The 22,037-nt window shown below is 46.9% G+C and overlaps 1 protein-coding gene across 3 annotated transcripts; it reads left to right on the forward strand.

Annotated features, from left to right (window-relative positions):
* The first annotated feature begins 4,789 nt into the window (after positions 1-4,789).
* Positions 4,790-14,471, forward strand: LOC311423586 (tubulin alpha-1C chain-like). 3 transcript variants are annotated; one of them, XM_084497798.1, is made up of 6 exons: positions 4,818-4,886; positions 5,547-5,753; positions 8,334-8,556; positions 11,681-11,829; positions 13,191-13,871; positions 14,078-14,471. In XM_084497798.1, exons 3-6 carry the CDS (start codon positions 8,436-8,438, stop codon positions 14,369-14,371), a joined length of 1,245 nt encoding a protein of 414 aa, XP_084353924.1. In that variant the 5' UTR covers positions 4,818-4,886; positions 5,547-5,753; positions 8,334-8,435; the 3' UTR covers positions 14,372-14,471. The 3 variants fall into 3 exon arrangements, with proteins under 3 accessions (XP_084353923.1, XP_084353924.1, XP_084353925.1); XM_084497799.1 differs by having other exon boundaries at positions 4,820-4,886; positions 5,547-5,734; XM_084497797.1 differs by lacking the exon at positions 5,547-5,753 and having other exon boundaries at positions 4,790-4,886.
* The last annotated feature ends 7,566 nt before the right edge of the window (positions 14,472-22,037 follow it).

Genomic DNA, 22,037 nt, shown 5'->3' on the forward strand with positions numbered 1-22,037 from the left:
TCCAGTGCTCCCCCTGGAACGGCACGGGCAGCTCTGTGGGCTGCTGCAACCTGATTTTGAAATGCTGCACATCTGAAGGCAGGCTCCCATCCCATAAACGAGCTGGGCCTGAAAACGGGGCAACTTCTGACCGATGCAGCCGCCAGAGGAGGCCAAAGCGGTGAGAGCCGGAGCCGTGGTTGTTCCAGCCGCCTGCCTGCCTGGCGGGGGTGAGGCTGGCAGGCCAGGTCAGAACTGCAGGCAGCGGCTGCCCTTGAAAAGTCTTTCCGAGCCATTTGTGGCAGCGAGGGGAGGCCCTGGGGCGAGCGGCCGTGCCAGCAGCGCTCCCGCACGGGTGTGTTTATCCCCGCTTCTCACCGGGGAAGCAGCAGGGAGTGTGTGTATACTCAGCTGGGTTTCTGTTCCTGCTTTCATGTTCCTTATCTTCCAGGAGGCTCTGAATTCCCCTGGAGGAAGGGAGACAGTCGCTTGCTTTAATCCCCATGCGTGCAGAGGCAAAGCGCTCATGTGCGTGCTGCCAGGAGCAACCCCCTGCAATTGTTCGAGCGCAGCTGGAAGAGATGCCCTCAGAGCAAGGGAAAACAAGCAAAGCCATGTCAACGCAGGTATCTGGCTCCTGCTGGAGCAGCTGGCTCCGCACGCTGCCTGGAACATTACGAAGAGCGTGCTCTTTCCATGGCAAACAGCCAGACCACAGCTCGTTGCAGAGCCTCTGGTTACTTTGGGATCTCTGGCACATGAGGACGTGGCTCCAAGAGCTGCCTCGTGCTTTGCTGGGGAGGGAGCAGCCTGTGGCTCCTGTTCTCTGACACGAGCAGGACTCTGCTCTCTGTCAAGCTGTGACGGATCCAAGGGACTAGCACCAAAAAGGCTACGAGGACAGAAGCGCCAGGAGTCAGCAAACACACAGCTCGGCTCCAGAGGAGAAAAGATATTTGGGGAAAGTGGCTTCAGGCTGGGGAAGGAACCTCCCTTGATGAGGGAGATCTGGCTGCAGGTGTCAGCAGGCAGTTTGGAGGCTCGGTGCCCTCTGCAGCTCGATCCAAACTCTGGCATAATTTGAGCTGGAGGGGTACCAAAACCAAGTACAGCAGCACAAAACTCTCAATACAGAGACGGCATTGCAATTAGGTGAGTAATTCCAAAGGCCTTTAAGTGTGAAATAAATAAATAACGTGGCTTGACAGAGGAGCTGTTTCAGCTTCCACAAATGCCTGCTGGAGGTTTGTTACCCCAGGCAGGCAGGAATTATCCTGTGAAAGGCAGGGCTGAAGCAGCGTTAAAAGCAAGCAGGGATTGGAAGCAGCCCCTGCAATGTGGACTTGTGGAGAACAAAAAACAGGGCAGGTGGCAAAGTCCATGCTTGCACGAGCAGGATTAAAAGAGTTGGAAGAGCAAATAATGAAATATTTAAAAATAGGGAATGTGTTTAAGGCCATTAAAAACAGGAACTTATTTAAGGATTACCTGCAAAGAAGCTACATTAATAGCCCATTAAGGTTACGAAGTCAAACGATCCAGGGAGAGAATGCTGATATTAAACTTGCCTGTGAAATATTAATCAGCCGAGTACACGCGTTCTGCTGCACTTCTGCTGACTATCACGTAGGAGATCTCGCAAAACAAAAGGAGAGCCCAGCCCTTTGGGGTTCCCATCTGGCAACTCAAGCACATCCTGCCGCTTGTTTTGACACTCCCTGCAAGGTAAAGGACTGGGTATAAACAGGCTGGAATCCTATAATTAGAGATATGCCTACCGAACGTGTTCAGTGCTCAGGAGAGGAACAATCGCTTACCTTGTCCGACCCACTCCAGCTACGTGTTCTGTCACCAGCCCCATATCTACGGATCTCCAGCCCATCTGGGACGGGGAGTGTTTAGGTCAGTAATTAATTCAGCTCCATCTAGTTGGGTATCTTTCAGCTCTAAATGAAAGATGCTTCTTGGCATCCAGCACACGTTCCCAAAGCCCTGGTGGAGAATCCACGTCCTCCCGTGGAGGTTTGGCCTGAGAGATGTGGACCAAGAGTTTCCATGTGGGATGGGACAAACATTTGGCACTGCAACCAAAGCCCTGCGATATGAGCTGATTTCCCACAACATTTGCAGTGTCCCTCCGGGCTCTGAGCACCCCAGGTACACCCCAGGTTCACCCCACGTGCCCAGAGCCGTGGGGCAGGGTTTGCCTCCCCTTGCAGCAGGGCTCGTTGACATTCAGCTTGCCCAGGCTCTGGAAATCTCCTGCGTGTGCACCTTCTGCTACGGCCTGGCCCCTTTGTACCTTGGCCACGGGGGCAAGGAGAGATCTTATCAGCCATTCCCTGCAAGCCTATGGAGAGAAAAAAAAAGAACAAGCGCCCTGTTTAGCCCTGTTTGTCTCCCAGCCTTCCAAAGGGCTAACAAAGGCACTGCTTGGCTCAGTATCAGGAGCCTCATCCCTCCCCAGCCTCACAGAGCCACGTTCGGCAGCAGCCAAAGGTCGGCCGTGCAGTCGGAGGCCCCATAAAGTCGGAGGCCCCATAAAACTGCTCAGCAAGCGGCCCCAGAGGGGTGGCCGGCCTCCCTCCGGAGGTCAGGCACGCTCCCGGGTCGGATGACGCCAAGGGAGCTGCACCCCGTGTTAGAAATGAAGGTGAAAACCAAAGCAAAATCCGTTGAGATCCCTTGCCAGCCCCCAAAATACCCGGTCCTGTAACAGTGCAGGACACCAAAGAGTTTTCTGTGACCTGGGAATGAGGAGTGGAGACCCGGCAGCATTTCGCTGATGCTGATCAGTGCTGGAAAATAGCGCAGGAAAATCCCAGATCATCTCAAACCCGACCCCGACATTTAGCAGACAGATGTGGGGGCAAAGCTGCCACGTTTTGATCGAGGATTTCAGCGGTGCACACATCATTTGGCCAACATTTCTCAGCACGAACAGAAAGTGAGAGCCGCATGGCTGCACGTTCAAAGGTTCATCCAAGAAGCCCCAGCCCCACCGTGGAGCTGCTGAGACTTTATCGCAGGTCCACAGCGCTCTGGCATTTTCTGGAAGTGTCATATTCACTGAAAACGTGGTACACAGCCAAAGTCTGTGCTCTGCGGGCCTTGATAGCAATACCAGACATGGAGAAACCCTGGAGAAATATAAAAAACTCTCACACCGCACTCAGAAATAATATCCAGCAGGGGAGAAAAAAAAAACAGATTCAAGAAGTTGTGGATACACGATAGCCCCTAGGACTTCATGTTAATCTTTAGTCAGACTAAACCAAATGCATTTTGGTCCCATGGAAATGTTTTTCCAGGCATCCAGCAACACCAGCTTGTGTAGGGCTGCCTTATTTCTCACCAGTGCAGCTTGGCAAGGCACCCCAAGGCACACGAGCTGCCAGCTGCCTGGCCCTGCTGTCTTGATGCCCCTTTTATGCCGCTGGAGCCCCGGGACTGAGGCTTTTTTGCAGTTCATGCAGTACAGAGCAGCTTTCAGGTGCCCGCGTGGCTGCGTGCAATTTGTCAAAATAGCACCAAAACCTGATTTTCTCAGTGAAGTCAAGAAACACTTTGTGCAGCTGGGGCAGTCCCGGTAAATCCAGATGATCGGGGATAATGCTGCTTTACAGAGCTGAGCTCTGTGCCAAAATCCATTTCCCAGAGCTGTTAAGACAAATCAGAGCAGGTAATTAGCAGAGTAGTTAAGTACGTGAAAACCTCTGTTTAAGCTGGACCAAGGCACACTGTAATACCCCAGCCTGGCCTGAGTCCAATTTTACTTGTGGACTAAGCTGAGAAGAGCACTCGCTGCACTCACTCGGTGAGACCGTTTTCATATTCTGCCTTTGCCAGGTGTCTGACCATGCTGGTTGCATGGTCCTGTGGCGTTCATAAAGGAGAATAAAACAGAATCACGGAATCACAGGATTTCTAGGTTGGAAGAGACCTCAAGATCATCGAGTCCAACAAAAAAACACCACGGTGGGATTGCGTGCCACTGACAATTCAGGGGCTGGCCCCATCGCTAACCTGCACTGGCAGAGGTGAAAGGACAGTGAGAGGAGTGGGAGCGTTATTTCAGGTCAGAGCATTTTATAATTCCTGAAGGTTAAAAAAAAAATCATTGTGGAAATGTCTTTCTTGTAGGTTTTAGAGCCTGAATTGGTGCTGTGCTTGCCATGGAGCCCCCGTTATGAAGCTTCAAAGCTTCCACTTCCCACCCAAAAAAGTAAGCTTGGTGACCTCATTAATATTTGTTAATATGTTAAATATGGCATTACTACAGATATTAATTAAATCATTAATGTTAGGACACACCACAGGGATTTTACACTGTCTTAACACTTGCTTTAAATTAGAGCATTTATTTCAACGTGACACGTATTGATTTCAGCAGGGTTTTTTCTGGATCAGGTGTCCCAGGCACCGAGTCCTTTCCCTGGCCGCTTATGGCCGGGCACGGGCGGGCTCTGAGAGGCGCCCAGCGCGGAGCCCCCGGCCCGGGGCCATGCAGGGACCGCAGCGCCTCAGGCTGAGGAGAGAAAATGGGCGCTGCCCTCCGTTGGCGGGAAGGCTGAGCTCCGCCCCCGTCCCCGCCCCTCTTTACGAACCAGCCAATGGCTGGCGCGAAGACGCTGAAATTCATATCTGCCCTCCAATCGCGCGGCCCGCTCCGCCGCCGCCCGGCGCCGATTGGGAGAGCGAGGAATCTCAAAGCGCAGCCGCCCAATAGCGCTGCGGGCGGGTGACGCCTCCGGGCGAGGCGCAGCCAATGAGCGGGAAGGAGGGAGCCAGCAGCCCCGCCCCCTCGCTTATATAGGGCGGGCCGGGGCAAGGCGGCCGCATTCGCGGCGCTGCCCAGACCCGTTGCGCGTCTGCTGCCCCCAGCGCTGCCGGCCCGAGGAGCCATGGTGAGCGGGGCGGGGGGGCGCTGAGGCGGGGCCGGGGACACGGGACAGGGACGGGGGAGGCCGGGCGAGCCCCGCTCGTGACGGCGGGCACGGAGCGGATCAACTGGAGGCGTCCCAAAATGGAGGCGGCTCCGCCGAGAACATGGCGGCGGCGGCGGGGCCCCGGGGGGGGGAGCGGGGTCGGCGCTGAGGCGCTGAGGGGGCCCCGCTGGTGTGGTCCCGGCTGGGAGTGAAGGGGCAGCGCTGGGGGTTTCATTCCGCCGGGTGCCGGAGCTGAGGGGTGAGGGGGGTGGGGAAGAGGTGGGGGCAGCGCCCTGAGTCCCTCAGGAGGGGGCTGGGGGTGCCACAGCCCTGTGGGGGGTTAAGGAGTGGAACGGACCGGTTCTAAATCCCCGTGGAGGCACAGAAAATGCCTGCTGTGGTGTGGGGGCGCTGGGGTGATGTCCTTGTTGTGTTGTTCCCCTCCCCTGGAGCTGTTTGGGGTCACGTTTTTAGCTGGAGCGGTGTCAGCGTGACTGCAGCCCCCCACCTCATGCAGTTACCACAGGTAACGCCAGTGCTGAGCTTCATACCTGGGAAACCACGTTCCTGACTGCCTTGTTGAGCTTGGTCTGAGCCAGTACAGCTGTTTTCACGAACCTTTGCTTTCCCTCTACGCAGATGAAGCTGTGCCTGAAATACGGTGCTGGAGAGTGTAAGGGACCTAGAGCATGATCCGCAAGGAGAGGTGGAGAGAGCTGGGCTTCTGCAGCCTGGCAGAGCACGCCATGGGGCCATTTAATAGTCTGCAGCTACAGAAAAGGCAGTTACAGAAGACAAGCCAACGCTCTTAAGCTGGAGCAGATCATGTAACACAAGGAGGCAGAGGCAAATAGGGGCTTGGGAGGTTTGGGTTGGGTGCAGAACTTCCCAGGTTCTGTGGGAAACTTCAGTGAAACCGAGTCTGTGCTTGAAAATAGCGTATGGAAGTGGAAGGTGTGGGAGGGTTTGTAGTATTAATTTCTTCAGCATTCTGTGTCCTGACACGTGGCCTGAATATGGCATTTAACAGTGCTGTGTGTAGTATGTACTTAAACTTCATTAACGTGACGCTGTGGTGATGTGTGAAGGCCGAAAGCTGTAATGACAGCTGTCTGTTGCCTCTCTTTGGGTCTTGGACACTGCACTTCCCAGGCTCAGGGCTTGTTGGGCAGTGTTCTTGGTGGGAAGGGAATACGCAGACTCTTAGACATCAGTGCCTAATAGTAATGCTTGTCTCACTCAATAGCCACCTACTATATAAAGGGACTTGGTGAAATTGCAGAAAAGCAGTTGGAGAGCTCCCAAAGCAGGGCCAGCACTAGTGCTGGGTTAGGTTGGCCTGACTGATTTTTGTCCATCCAGACTTTGAAACCCTCCGAGGGTGCAGATCTCTTTCTGCCTCTCTGCTGACCTGTGTGGGGGCTGCACAACCCTGCAGGTGAAGCTTTTCCTAACACCCAGCCCAGATTGCCCAGCATTGTCCTAACACTGACCCGAAGCCCCCTGCAGGGGAGGGAAGGATTCTCTTGCAGCGTGTCCCCTTTGGCAGCCTGGCACATTGCTTGCCTTGCTCAGGATGAGGCTGCCTTGCTGCACATCCAGGATGGCTTCTGTGGTGACCCCCAGGATCTCTTCAGCCTTGCAGTTATCAGTTTTTTTATTTGCACTGAGGCAAGGACTCATTCTGCCCCGAGTGCTGAACTTTGCACTTGATCAAAGTAAACATGCGTTTAAGATGACACCTGCAGGATCTGAACTGGGGCTGAGTTGCCCAGGCTGTATGTTCCAAGCCTTTTTGTTATAAATTATCCTTTTTTGTGCAGTTTCAAGAAGTGATATTAGTTCATCTCATGCTGGAAAGCCCATCCTTATTTTGACATCCTCCATGCTTTCACCTTTTGGGCACCCTACACACTTCTTCCAGTGACCTCCAGCTGCTTAGGAGCTTTGTTAGGAGCAGACCTCACTGGTAGGACATGGCTGCAGGTGAGACTGCACACTGATGGGGTTAATATTGCACTTTTTTTCCTCTCAGTGGAAAAGAGTTTTAGGCTGGCCTGCTTCCCTGGGAGTTGGATGTGACCTGGCTTCTCTGGGACAGTGCAGCCTTGCTGGCTGTGTACTGAAGCTGCCCTATTTACGGTGTGTGGGTTGGCTGTCCTCTGCTGTTCCAGTACCTTGCCAAACCCAGGGCTTTCTCCTGGAGACAGATGAAGCAATGGCCTTGGAGAGGAGCAGGATGGCAGCAGCTCTGAGCACGGCTGGTTGCAGAGGCTGTGGGTTGCTCTGGGCGCTGTGTATCTGAGTGCACAGCGTAGCTGGTTGGAGAGCTGAAATTGTTCTCAGCTTCTCAGTGCTGTAGTTGAGAACAGGTGGTGTTTTTAGCAAATAGACTTTAATTTCTGGGTGTTCCCAAGGAAATTGAAAAAAACAAAAACCTGCTGCTACTTCCCTGCATTTGTTGTGTGAACTAGGCAGTTCTAGATCCTCCTTATTTTTGGAGACTAATTGTATCACCCAGTTGTAGGGTCTGAGCATGGTCAAATGGGACTTACTCAGAACTGTTCTGTACTCAGAAGAATGTGTTTGACTCTAACTCAAAACCAGAAGTTAATATAAAATGCTACGGACCAGGAGGTTGGAGATCGTTCAGTTGTGGTTTGGCTTTTAATATTCAAAGCTGTATGGTGAAATATAAGGAAGCTGGCACTGTGCTCTGGACATCAAAGGCAACTGGGGAATCTGTAAATGGGTTTGGATTGTCCTTCCTGCTGACACAAACTGTTTTGTACACAGCTTAATAAATGAGGTTCGATGGAGTTGAGGTCTGTTCAGCGCTAAGGAGCTCAGTATTTTGCATGCAGCAGTGCAATGTGAGCCCTAATGTTTCACTTTTACAGTGATAGTAAGGGTTTGGGTAGGCAAAGGCTTCCTTGTGAATGGGAAATTGTCCTAAAGGGATCAAGAGGTGTTGGATTTCATGTATGGATGCACCAAAATGGCCCTGGGTCCTGCAGGAGGGTTTGCTCCCTCTGGTGGCAGTGCTCATGGGGCTTGGAGTGTTGGGGTGGTTTTTGGTCATCGAGGCCAACAAACACCAGGTGTAGCCATCAGTTTTTCTAAATGAGTATTGATTATGAAGAGAAGTTGGCTGAAGGATTTGGAAGAGTTGATCAAACTCTTCTGGTCTCTCTGAGGACAGGATGAACCAAGAGAAATCAGTCTTTGGGCATGACGATGTCCAGAAAGGCCCTTTCTAGGTGGAGGTAGATGGTGGCTTGTGCCAGGTGCCCCTAACACCAGGACATTAAGGCCAATGTTTTATCAGCTTTGCAGTATGGGAGTTCAAGCTGTGTGTGTGCAAACGTTTTCTAAGCCAGGGAACTGCTGTTTCTGTTGAGTGATCCAATTTTTTCCTCCCCGCAGCGTGAGTGCATCTCAGTCCATGTTGGTCAAGCTGGCGTGCAGATCGGCAATGCCTGCTGGGAGCTCTACTGCCTGGAGCACGGCATCCAGCCCAACGGCACCATGCCGAGCGACAAAACCATCGGCGGCGGCGACGATTCCTTCAACACCTTCTTCAGTGAGACTGGTGCAGGGAAACACGTCCCTCGTGCTGTGTTTGTGGACCTCGAACCAGCAGTAATAGGTAAATGCGGGGTTCTCTGCTAGGGTCTGTAGGACATGCTGGAAGATTTAATTTAGCTTGAGTGTTTTTGCCCAAGGGATCCATTTCTCTAGGCTTGTGCCTCTGGGGCTTTAAATTTTTGCTGTGTAAAGCTTCTCTGCATCTTCCTAGCAATGGGAAATGCTTGGTGTTGTGTTCATTGAGACTGGCAAATAATGTGTGCTCTGGAGCCCTAAAGAATTAAATGCTGTCTTCTGCTAACCTGTGGAGTTCTGAATATGCCACATACGTTTGCTATAGAAGGTACTCGTTACAACCTCTTGAAACTATGTGGTGTGGTGTGTACAGTAGGCAACAGCGACCTTTTAGAAAGTTGATAGGCACCATGAAGTAGATTGCTACATCAGAGTGATTCCTCTGCTTTCCCAAAACAATCTTACAGCTTGCGTAATGCTAGCAGTAATGCATCTCAATTGGTAGCCTTAATCCAGGGACCTCCAAGCATACACTACAACTTGCTGCAGCCTTATCTTGGACTAACGAGCAGCTCTTATCCTGGAGATCAGTCATAGCCATGTTCTGACAGTCCTGGCTCTTAATGGGCAGCCCATGCTCCTGCCCCTGAGCAGTTCCCTGTTCAGCGGCATGTTTCAGCTCCCCCATTTCACAAGGCCCCTTCCCTGAGTCACCAGTGTTGTTTTTGCTCTTGCCAATCTGTGTGTGTGAAGTAATTCTGCTGCAGTCAGCTTTGTGGCTGGCTTGCCCTAAGTGGTGATTTCGGGCTCTCAGAGGAGGGCTGCGTTGCCTGTGCATGTGCAGTTGCTGTGTTCGTCTGTTGTCTGTAATAGGTAGAGTTGGGAAGGGGAGGTGAGTGAATAGGCCTGGGTTACTCCTGGATACGCAAAGTGAGGGTCCTTTGTAGGTGAATTGCAACACTACAAACCCCACAAAGCACTGTGGCCATACAGTGGGATGAGTTCTGCGGGAAAGCCAAAGGCTGGGAGTGCCAGACTGACCTTTGGAACAGAATTACCTAGGTTGGAGAAGACCTTCAAGGTCATGTCCAAGCAGAAACCTGAAGCACTGAGTTCTATCACTAAGCCAATCCCTTAGGGCTGTGTCCACTGAGTCAAAGCACATTCTGGCCCTATGCTGTATTATTCCCAGGAGCTGTTGTAGGTCAGATATTCTGTTTTCTTGAGCCCCATGGTTGTTGCTTCCTCTGCTGCTGGCCAGGTGGTGGCTCTAAGCAACCAGGAAAGGCTGAGAAATGAGGTGAAGGAGAGCAGGTGGCAAAGTTCTCACCTTGCCTCTGGGGGAAGAGCTGGTGAGTCTTGGGACAAATTGCAAATGGCAGTGATCCAGTGCTTGCTAATGATGTAAATGTAGTGTGGGAGATTGGCAGAAGGCTGTCTTATGAAATGCTTGGTAAATGCTCACTAAAGTGAGGGCTTTTTGTTGCAAAGGTTGCATCATGTGCCTTTGGGTACTGGCCTGCTTTCCTTATTCCAGCCATGCTTATTTGAAAACTAGAGATTTAACTCCATGGACAGGGTTCTCTGCATGCAGCGTGCCCCTCTGCACTGCCTGAGAAAACATCTACTGTGCGTGCAGCAGCTCTGAAGCTGCCATGTGTGTACACCAGGGATTTCTGGAGCTTCATAACAATGCTGCCCTCAGTGAAAGCAGCATGACTGCTGTACGTGTGCAGCAGCTCTGTTTAGGAAGTGGAAATACTGTCAAAGCTTCCCACCAAGAAGCAAGGCAGCAGAAACATGCCTAGGGATGTAAGGGTCTTTAAATCTCTGCCCCAGTTAGACATAAACATGGAGGTTAACATGTCCTCGGGAGAGCTTGCTTCAGCTGTCCACGCTGCTCCAAGTTCTTTGTTCCTTCACAGTCTGGTGACTATTCCTCATAACTCTTCAAGCTGTTATTGCCCCAGAACCATCTTGACTCGTGTTGCCCCCAACAGTTATGTTTTTTCCTAAGGTTCTATATTTTTTTTTCCCTTTTACCCTTGTTTCTCTCAACTTAGGTAGAGCAAGAAGTCTTAAATCTGTATTTTGAATAATAGAATTCTCTGAATTTTTTGTTCTGGTGCAGTCATGGAAATACTTTGGAGTATGGGACTGCAACTTACAGTGGTAGCCAGTCAGTCTAAATTGGTTCAAATAATAAGTGTATATAAATCTTGAATTCTACACAGCTTTAAGTCTCATGTACTTATTTTCAACTTAAAAAGAATATATATGCACAGGCAACTTCATCTGTAGTTAATAAAGCTCTTGGCTTTCCACCTGATTTTAATCAAAGTATGGAGTGCTGCATTATGGTATAGCTCAAGAATGGTTTGAGCTAAACCAGAGACAAAGCTGTGCTGAGTGCCTTTAGCTTTGTGGTAGGACAGAGCTTTAGCCTGCTAGATATAAGTGCATATTTCTGATAGCAAGTGGAGGTCACAACTCTGAATTGTTCTCCAGATAGATGGGAAAGGGAGGGAGGTTGGTCACAGGGTGGAGGTTGTTCTGTGTTCATTAATGTGCTTTCTTTATAGCAGCCTTTCATGCTAGAGTTTACGTTTGCTCTAGTAATATTTGAATAACTGAATATCTGTACAGGAACAGCTGTTCCATTTGAACATTCTCTTCTACCCTTGGCAGAAAGTCCAGGTAAAGGAAATGAGGAGATAGGCAAGCAGTGTAGGCTCTGACTGCCTGTGACTGCAGAAAGCAGCTTCTGGAGGACTTGGAAAATACAGAGGAAAAGCAGTATTTTAGGTGTTCATCTGTGGAGTGAGCCTTGAAGTGAGTCTTAAACTACAGTTGTTTAAGACAGCTGTTTAAGACAATTTACAATTGTTCTGACACATCAGTAATGTGAACTTTTAGTGAAAAGAGGGCAGTTTCCAAAACAGTAATCTCATTTTCCTTGGGTATTCAACACTTACACTGTACTATGTATTTGGTATCACCACCTGATAGAAAACAAGCTGCTTTTTATCTACCTATATAGGCTAAGGTATTTTAGTCTGGATACCTTCAGAAGTAGGTATCCAGATTTTAAAAATACCCTGGTATCCAGGTGTTTGAAAAATCTGATCTACATAGAAAGTTAACTTTGAAAAATATCTCTCTCTTCTCAGATGAAGTTAGGAATGGGACATACAGGCAACTCTTTCATCCTGAACAACTGATATCTGGTAAAGAAGATGCTGCAAATAACTACGCTCGAGGTCATTACACTGTTGGGAAAGAGATAATTGACCTAGTCCTGGAACGTATCAGGAAACTGGTAAGACATTTCACTGAAGGCTCATAAACAAGTTTCTTTATCTTGTTTTACAGCATTTGGAAATTAGGTTTTGGAAACTGTCAAAATACATAGGCCTGTAAGCTGTGCTTTAATTTGTTCCATGGTAGGAGAACTGTGGACTTACAATGCATCCATTTTTATCCTTAGAGGATGTCTGGATTACTTCTGTCAGATAGGGCTTCAGAATGACCTAAAATGTTGATGAGATCACCACAGTTCTTTTTAGCTTCATGTTAACTTCAGAAAGCCAGGACAGAGATGATTCTGATTTGCATAGTTTCTGCTGGAAAAGGTTTGGTCTCTGGCTGGGGCTCTTGCAAGGAAGCTCAAGTAGGTGTGTTTGCTTATGTGGTTTAGACTTTTGTTTGCATTTCCTCCTGTTAAAATTTCTGATTCAATTTTATGGTAACAGCAGTAGAAAAGGGAATAAATCCCAGGAGGTTGTGGTGGTTCAGGCTTCCTAGTACTTTGATCATGTGGCAGATCATGAAGCCATCAGCTTGGGTTAGAGTTCCCTTTTTAGGGCCGTTAGTATGTACTTTGCCAAATCTGTGTCATAAAGGCACGGTGTTCTCACTGTTTAAAAAAATCCGGACTTTACCTCTGGTGCTTTAATATGGAATGCTAAATGAGTAGTAGAAAACACACCTTCTGTGGATCAAAGCTGATATTATCAACACTTGGCTGCCACAGGCTCTAAAGCTAAAACTGTAGCAGGCTGTACTTTGACCTGAGAAATATGGTTATAACTTCCTCTTACAAGCGGGTTTAATTCCCTACCAGTCCTGGGAATTAAGGTAAGCATCATGTGGCACTCTCTTTCTCAGGATGAGGCAGTCTAGCTGCTTCATCTGGGAAGACTAAACTGGAATGGCAGCATAATACTTCTTGGCAGCTCATCTCCCTGAACTGAGCTGCGTGCTTGCAGCTTGTGTGGAGCTATAGCAGTAGTCCTAAGATGGGGTATCCTATGCTTTATGCAGTAGAGAATATCAAATCAGCATAAGGGGTAGGTGATCCATACCTCTTTGAATATTGCTGTTTAATTCTCATGCTTTGGCATGAGAATGGGGGTAGAGAAAGCCTTGAGGTAGTCATTTGAAGTGGAAGGGCTGCCTTCCAGGATTTAGGTGGTTTAAAACAGCTAAGAATACAAGTTTGAAAAGCTTTTCTGTGGGATAATTCCTTGATTAATGATGGATGAATTAAATATCAGCTTCCTGAAGCTTGATCAGCTTCAGATACGTGTCAGAATTGTTCTTTCATGACTTTTTGAAGTAGGCTTGTTTTGGAATTCTTAATGTGTACGATTGCTCTAACATATGTATTTTCTCTTTCAGTCTGATCAATGCACTGGCTTGCAGGGCTTCCTGATTTTCCACAGTTTTGGGGGAGGCACTGGCTCAGGTTTTACTTCCCTGTTGATGGAACGCCTATCAGTTGACTATGGGAAAAAATCAAAATTGGAATTTGCCATCTACCCTGCGCCACAGGTCTCAACAGCTGTTGTTGAGCCGTACAACTCCATCCTGACTACCCACACCACCCTGGAGCATTCCGACTGTGCCTTTATGGTTGACAATGAGGCCATCTATGACATTTGCCGTAGGAATCTGGACATTGAACGCCCGACCTACACCAATCTCAATCGCCTCATTGGTCAGATAGTGTCTTCCATTACCGCTTCCCTCAGATTCGATGGTGCCTTAAACGTGGATCTTACTGAATTTCAAACTAACTTGGTGCCTTACCCTCGCATCCACTTCCCGTTGGTAACGTACTCCCCAATTATTTCAGCAGAGAAAGCCTATCACGAGCAACTCTCTGTGTCCGAGATCACCAACGCGTGCTTTGAGCCATCCAATCAGATGGTGAAGTGTGACCCTCGCCATGGCAAGTACATGGCCTGCTGTATGCTGTACCGTGGGGATGTTGTCCCCAAGGATGTCAATGCTGCTATTGCTGCTATCAAAACCAAGCGCACAATCCAGTTCGTGGACTGGTGCCCTACTGGTTTTAAGGCAAGTCTCAGTTGCATCATCAATCTCTTGGACTTCTTGCTCACAGTAATGGGCCTCCACAGTATATTTTCTTGTTAAAATGTTCTGTAGGTACCTGACTTATATTTTAATAAATGGAGGCTTATGTTCTTGTACAGAGCTGCTTTCTATGGTCACTGTCACATCCTAGGAGGCAACTCATGGTTTCTTCTGCTTTTTCCCCGTAGGTTGGCATCAACTACCAGCCACCAACAGTGGTTCCTGGTGGTGACCTAGCCAAAGTCCAGCGGGCGGTGTGCATGCTGAGCAACACTACAGCCATTGCTGAGGCATGGGCTCGTCTAGACCACAAGTTTGATCTGATGTATGCCAAACGTGCCTTTGTTCACTGGTATGTTGGAGAAGGGATGGAGGAAGGGGAATTTTCAGAGGCTCGGGAAGATTTGGCTGCACTTGAAAAAGATTACGAAGAAGTGGGCACAGACTCGATGGATGGAGAAGATGAAGGTGAAGAATATTAAACACAACAGAAGTGAATTGCAAGTCTCTGCCACTTACTGCCTTTTTAGTAGCAGTGTAAATCATGTCTAATGATTGGAATAAACTTCTTTAAGACATGCAGTAGTGTCCAAACACTATGTACCTTCATTAACCATATGCAAATAGTCTGAGATAAAATTTCTTTCTGAGAAAGGTGAATAAAGTAATTATTCTAGAGTTAGCAATGCCTTAAGGAAAATAACTCCTCTATTTAAAGAGCTAATAGTATGTATTTGCCCCCAGAATCCAAGACTAGAACATGCTCAAGCTTTTGGTGGAAGATTTGAGTTAGTTACTCTTTTTGTTTTTTTTCCAAGGTTCTAAAGCTGCTGTCACAATACAAGGTAACAGGAACTAACCTTGTATTACTTAGCCTTGAGAAAAGGTACAACACTTCTAAAGACAAAGGCTACTTAATTTTTTCTCCTATACATAGATTTGGCATGCATGGTATGAGATACAGTATGCTAAAGGGGGAAGAGATGCCCTTTTGGGAGTGCAGTAGCATGAGAAACCTGTCACTTGTGTCAGGACCTGTGGTGATTACCCTGGTGCTGCTTTGTCCTCCCACAATGATGCAGTCCCTGCCTGTTGGCTCGCTGTGGAGTGAGCCTTGTGGCTGAAGCTCAGTTCAGAGCAAAAATCTGAGCTGGCTGCCTGGGATTAAACATTAGTTTCCCCTGAAAGTGATTCAGAAATTAATTCATTGGTTCATCTTATATGGAAAGCAGGAGAATGAATGGTAATTCACATGTCTGGTATAACACAGGAGGATTTGGCTAATCAGGTTATCATCAGATGTGGACAGCTGTGAAACCTTCAGCATAATCTGGGTGGGGGACTGGAACACTAGTGATCCACAAGCCAAATGACCCATTTCCATTTCTGCCTTAGCTGGATGATTCTGAAAAATTTCTCCCACCAAAGTATCAAAGGTGGAATAGTCAAATGTTATGCTTGATTATCACTGTTGTATGATACCAAATTCTGACCCCAGGAGACTGGCATTTGAGATGAATTCCTCCCAGTCCTGTTTCAACCTTATTTGTATTCCTTCTGATTTAATTGTTGAACATGATTCAGGCCAAGCCTTGAAGCCTGTCTTAGCTGATTAAGGTGAGCATACCTGCTTAGCAGGAGTCTTAACTGTGCTCAGAAAAATGCCTTAACTTCCGTCTGTATGGGAAACCTACAGTACTTAGATAATGCTGCAGTATTTGGCACGAACTCACAGAATGGGGATCTTTCCCTGACCTCAGTTTTAGCTGTGACTTGGGTGTGCTTGCTCTAATTATGGGGGTAAGCGTAAGTTGTGAATAACCACGTTGCATGTGTTCTTGCAGCCATTGGGTTAAATCAATTCATCTGATGTGAAATTCATCTTATTTAGGGATGTGTGGAAGTTATATAGATGGGGACAACCTCAGGCTTTATAGTCTATTTTATAATCTAGATCAACTGCTCAGACTGTCTTGTCAGCCATGATCTTGTAAAAATGTATAAATCACATCTCTGGTCATTCAGCATAGCTGATCATGTCTCAGGTTTCAGTGAGTTTCTCATTTGTTTTTGCTTGTTTTGGTTCTAGAGTAGACATGGACCAACTGTAGAATGCTTCAAGTCTTCTTGACTAACTTATTTTCCTGCTTATGAGCTGATTAAGTAAATGTGCTAGGCATAGCCCAAGAGGCAGTCACATTCATTGCAAGTCAGATTGACTTCATTTCCTTGCATGTATTCAGATTTTTAATGTGATGGAAATACCACAAGCATAGTGTGTAAGGAGACTGCTTCGTGCCTCACAGATGTCTAGGTCTTTGGTGTGGAGTCTCATACTAAAGTAGATCACGAGTACCATGGAGTTCCTAGTGCCAGCACCACGGCTGCCTTTAAAACTTGTGTACCAGCATGTGTAGGAGCGGATTTCTAAACAGGGCTTTAGTACAGTTTTTAGCAATGATTTGTTTTTGTTTTTTTTTTTTTCCTGTTTGGGATTTTTCTTTTCATTATGTGGGGCCTTCACGCTGTTTCCTGCTGTTTGTTTTGTTGTGGTCTATTACACACACGGATTACCCTGTAGGATGCTGCTGCTGCTGGGAATTGGCCCCCAGTGTCAAAATGTCCTTTGTACAATGCACCTGTACAAAGATGGGTTTGTGCAGGACAGCACTTAGCATTCTTGTAACAGGATTCTGCATACCAAAAGCTGAGTTCTTTGAAAACCCTGGACTATGGAATCTCACTCAATGCAGTCATTAGATTCGAGATGCATTATGCTTTCAATTTTCCAAGACAGGTAATGCAGCTTTGAGAAAATAGCAAGCTGAAAAGCTGCCAGGGGTAGGTTTAACAAGAGATGCTTGTCACCTGTTAAACGTTGGACTCATGCTGAAAATGCACAGAGTCACATCCTCCATCATACTCCATTTTTCTTTGTACCAGCATTAGGAAACCTGCTGTTTCATTAGCTAGTGAGCAGTTAACTCGCAGCGTAGGCATATGCATAGTGAGCTAAGATAAGATAGTGTTTTTCTCAGATAGGAAGCCAAGGTAGTTACAGCAGGAAAATCCTGCTAAAACTGATCTTGCTTCAGCTAGCTGCTGAAATCCTTAAACATGCTCTAATTGCTAGCTGTACGGTAGAATTAATGAATGGGTGGTTCATTTGTTTCCTGAAAGTGTAGAGGAGATCCTGTACTGAATTAAAATCTGAGTAAGACCGAGTACCTGAAACTTCCAGAAGCTAAGATTTTCAAAGTGACAGGGAAGTGACAACCTTTCTTTAAATCTGAACTTCTCATGCGTGTCTTCATCCCCATTCTTCTGCTTTGAAAATAGTTCTGTGCCTGTTTGCACAGGCAGAAGTGCAGGCATTACCTCCTGGTAGCTAAATATATCTCTACCTGCGGTGACACAGCTTTCTTCCATTATTGAGATTGGCAATTAATAGCTATCACCTGATATAGAATAACTTTATGACTCATTAAGTGGAGGAGGAGGAGGAAATGAGCTGGAACCCATGGTGGATTGCCATGTAGTTCACTAAATTGCTGGTTGTATCTGTAAGATGTGCTCTGAGATGGTTCTGGTGCCATTCCAATGGAATGCAGTGCAACAGAATCTGACTTCCACCCACTCTGTCCTCTGAATAAGCAATATGAATAGTTTTTAATGTGCTAGTTATATATATAATATAGAAATTACATGTGTTTATAATTCCTATAGTAAGTATGCCACTGTTACTGTACGAAATTCTTTCTACATTTTAACTCTCTGGCCAGTATAGGTAATAAGGATACAAGTGCACGTGCTTGGCACCCTTTCCTACAGAGCAGATTTTTCTTCAAATCATGTTAGGAAGTGCTTTTGTACTTCAGATACCTTGAGACCACTTGGATAACATCTACCCTATAAGACTGTTGCTGAATAGAATCAACTTTTTAGGAAAGCGGAGCTCTTCGCAGTTTTAGTTGGTAAGTGAGCACTGTCTGAAAAAAGCGGTGGTAGTGGTATCAAGGATTTTCTGGCTTTGCTTTGTGTCTTTCTTGCTCTGTAGTAGTCATACAGAGTCATACATTAATATCTCACTGGCAGTTTAGTCATGGAAACTTACAAAAAAGCTGGAACAGCAAAGTCAATTCATTATTTTGCTAATGCACTGCTGTAAACGTAGATGAAGTTTTTGATTATATTATCCCAAGCCTGCAGCCTTCAGCCTTGTTAGGCCTTCTGCTGACATGCTGCTTACCAAATCCTGCAGGACAAGCAAGGAAGATTTCATTCTGTGCTCAGCTCTGCAGTTCTCAGCCGAATCTGCTTGTGTGTAGCAGCAGACAGGTCTCCACGTCTGATACGCAGTGCTGCTGATGTGCTGCCCTGTGCCATTCTCTTCTAACTTCTTAAAAGCCTTTTTCTGCCAAATCAAACTGTCTGCCTTTGTACAAGGTCAAGTTTTCCTGTAAGAGATGCTTCACAGAGACAAAACTTCAGCTGTTGATTATAATACAGAGCTATTTTCATGTACCAGGGCAGCTTTTCACAGAAGTACTGCAACAACATAAGATCCAAGTTACTTTTCAGGCGGTGTCTTTGTGCTGTTGAGTTCATATTTCTTTTGCAAGTCTTAAAAGTTTGGGAAGAAAAATCAGGTGATTAAACAGATGCCACGTCTTATGTAGGCAGTGTGCATTACCAGAGGCTGGGAAAGTACAGAGGAAGTGTAATTGAGGCTCCTGTCAGGACTAAGGAACTGGATTAGGTGACTCCTGATCTCACAGATTCTTACATCGTGTTTATACTCACTCAAAAGAGAAGATGGTTTATGTTTGAACTCAGAAGTTCAAACTGGGCTTATAAGTGAATAGACTTATAGACTGGGCTTATAAGTGAATTTGGCAGTAAAGAGCTGAACAATTTTTCATCCTATTGCAGGACGTAGGAGTGCTGTAGGAATTTTCTGTGTTTTCTGTGTATTGGCAAAGCGATGATGATTGATCCCTTCTCTGTATCAGTCTGAAATAGAAGGAGCAACTTCCAGGCTGTGTGAAGACTTTGATCTACAGATTTCTTCTAAAAGTTGGGCAAGGGGTTTAGAGGCTCGTAGTTTCAACTCTTAACGAAGAGAAGGAACGAGCGTGATGAGGTGGAAGAAATTAGAGTGCTCTGGAGGTAATGGAGGTGCTGGCTGACAAGGGCCTGGGAACTACCAGGAGACTAAAAGGGTGGAAGGGTGAGAGTCATACGAAGAGCAGAGCCTTTTGTGGAGCTTTGCAGTGAGCTGAGTCTGTTAAACCCCAGGCTCTTCACCTTCCTGATGCCAAGTCCATACCCACTGGCTTTGTGTGTTGAGTCAGCTGTGGTACCTTCACAGTTCCTCTGCAGCATTGTTTTACTTTCCTTGATCTGTCAAGAGCTTGGAGTACTTGGGCATAAAAAGCTGAATTCCTCTTTTCAAATGCTCTCTAGAAAACATCTGTAAACACTAGGTGATGATCTAGAAAACACTCTAGAAATACTTGGGAAAATGTTCTTTTATAATATTTCCTAATTTTCTAATATTTAAAGCAGTAGAAATATGTAGGAAAACTTTAAAGCCATAAAGGAATTACTCAAAGAAAGTGCATCTTAAAGCAAAGGTAAGCACCTAACCCACTACGTGAGCTCAGCTCTATTTTTAGGTCTGCCCCAGGCTTCCTACGTGATACCAGGAGGTGTGCTATGTTCTCAGTTTTGGTCCACTGTATGCCAGTTGCATGTTATGTTGTCTGTAAAATGGAGCCGTTGTTGAGGCTGAGGGAAGAAAAGGGTTTGAGTGTCTTTCTACATTTCAGAAAGTAGGAGGAGTTCTGATTTCAGGTGGGAATATTTAAATATTCACTTTGTAAGAACAGGACTGGAGATCAGATGCTCATGGAGAAGTTAAAATAAGAACTTCAAGATAACTTTACAGGCTTGAGTTTTTGTGCATATGGATACAATCAGAGCACCAGAAAGTCTGTCCCAAATGTGTTGCATTAATACTGTTTCGGCATTTCTCCCACTTCAGCTCTTGGAAGTGATGGATGTTTAACTGCTATTACACTGCGCTGCGTGCCTGTTCGTGAGTGTGTTTTTTCTGTAAATATTTTAGCACTGAAATGATGAGATGCTATTGCTGGTCTCTATGTGCATATTGCTCCTTGAGCATCCATCTGTGAGCTTTGCTAGTCAGGCAGTTCATGAACAGAGATGAGTGGAGGAGATACTTGTGGGCAAATGCCGTATGGTTGGGTAAGGTTCCTTCTTCCAAATATTAGACCTGGATGTGTGCTAGGTCTGCTAGGATTCTTTTACCTTATCAGGTAGTTAGGGAAGAAGATGAAACCAACAGAGGGCTTTTCCTGTCTCTTCTAATGCTGATGATAGAATTGCATGAACTTCCTCACCGTGTGCTTGTTGAAGGTCCAAGCCCTTTCACTCCAGAACTGTGCATTTTACTTCCAGAGACTTGAGTAGGGACAAAAAGAATCCTTCTCTCCAGGATGGCTCAAACTTTCTCAGCCTGTGCTCAGTGTTCTGGTTCTGTCACCTGTGAATTTCTTTAAGGTAATGGCCTTTAAAGGTTCCTGGCTATTGTGTGTGTGTGTTCAAATTCCTTTTTCACAGGCGGGTGCTGTGCAAGTGGGTCGTAATGCTTCATGCTAGGGATGAATTCCAAGCAGTATTCAAGAAGACTTCGAAGACCTTAAGCATCTCCACATTACTTTTTGTCAGAGCTCGATGGCTACAACTGTCAAATGCATTTCATAGTCTTACATCACCACTTGCAAAAGCTGCTTTTCAGTTGGCTGGACTGAGAGCAGAGATCTGTGGCTTTTCGGTTATTTCAAAACCCAGTGTGTGGAGCCTGCCTTGGCTGAAGGCTGCGGGTATGCATTGTTTCAAAGAGATGCTAATGTAACGTCGTCTGGCATTGTTTTGCAGCAGGTCTGGAGGTGACCTGGTGCAATTCTGCACCAGCTGTCAAAGCTATGTTGCACGCAGAGCTACTTTCAGTTTGGTTTGAATGCCTGTGTCTGCTGTTTTGGGACAATCTAAGCTATCTGAACTGCTCCCACTGTCCCAGCACTCCCTCTTTCATCACCCCTACAATCCTGTCTCTGCTCTTGCACTGGTTCTGGCACCGTTTTGTGTTAAATGGGCAAGAAAACTCATCTTGGGGAAGGGAAAAGGGTGAAGCTTTCTTTTAGCTTCATGAGCTAAGATGGCTTAGCATGGGATCAGCCCAGGGCCAGAGCTGGTGTAGGGGAAGCATGGGGTGCCACGGGTCAGCTGCAGTCGAGCCATAGGCTCAGTGAACCACAGGCTCAACCATGGTTTGGTGCTGACTGCTGCAAAATGGTTTCTGCCTTTGTTCTTCACGACTTATGGAGTGTTTCTGTGGAATGCAGGATCACGTGCACGCATCAGTGGAAGTGTCCCGGTCACGTCTCTGCACGTTACAGAACAGCTTCTGCCATTGTCCACAAACGCTTTTGAAAATGGTGTTAATGCCTTGCAGCGAGCACATATGGCACCCAGAAATGGAGGGTTTCCTCTTCCATGGCTTCTCTCATCCAGGCAACAGTTTCTGGCCCTCCTAGGCAAAATACTTCCGTTTCTTGTCTTATTCTTTTGGCTGTTTAGTGTTTATCTTCCCCCTTGTTTTCTCACTGAGTCTGTTTCTTGTTCGCTGCTATTAGAGTTATCAACATTGGTGAAGTTCCAGCTCCGTGTATTGCAGCATGTGTGCACTGGCTTCATTATCTGCAGTGCTGCAAGTATTTAGTGTCTGCGACGTGTGTCTGCATGTGAGACTTGTCTGATGAGGCTGAGTGGGGCAGCTTGTCTGCATATTGATTCAGACCTTGTTCATAGTTGATCGGATGTATTAAATACAAGCCTATTGCAGAACACTTCTCTAAAGCACCTAGGAGGTGATGCACCCATTTTTTGCTAATTGTAGGTGCTGGCAGATCAGGAGCAATCCTCACTGTTGTACTCGTGGTCACTGGGAAGCTTATTTTCTTGTCCAGTCTTGTACTTTCTTGCAAAAGATGCTCATCAGTTGGGTATTTTGAAATTTGTCTTTCTTTGTGGGATGAGTGTGGTTGCACAGATCAGCGCAGT

The sequence above is a fragment of the Aythya ferina genome, assembly GCF_964211825.1.
Source record: "Aythya ferina genome assembly, chromosome: 25".
Taxonomy (NCBI): Eukaryota; Metazoa; Chordata; class Aves; order Anseriformes; family Anatidae; genus Aythya; species Aythya ferina.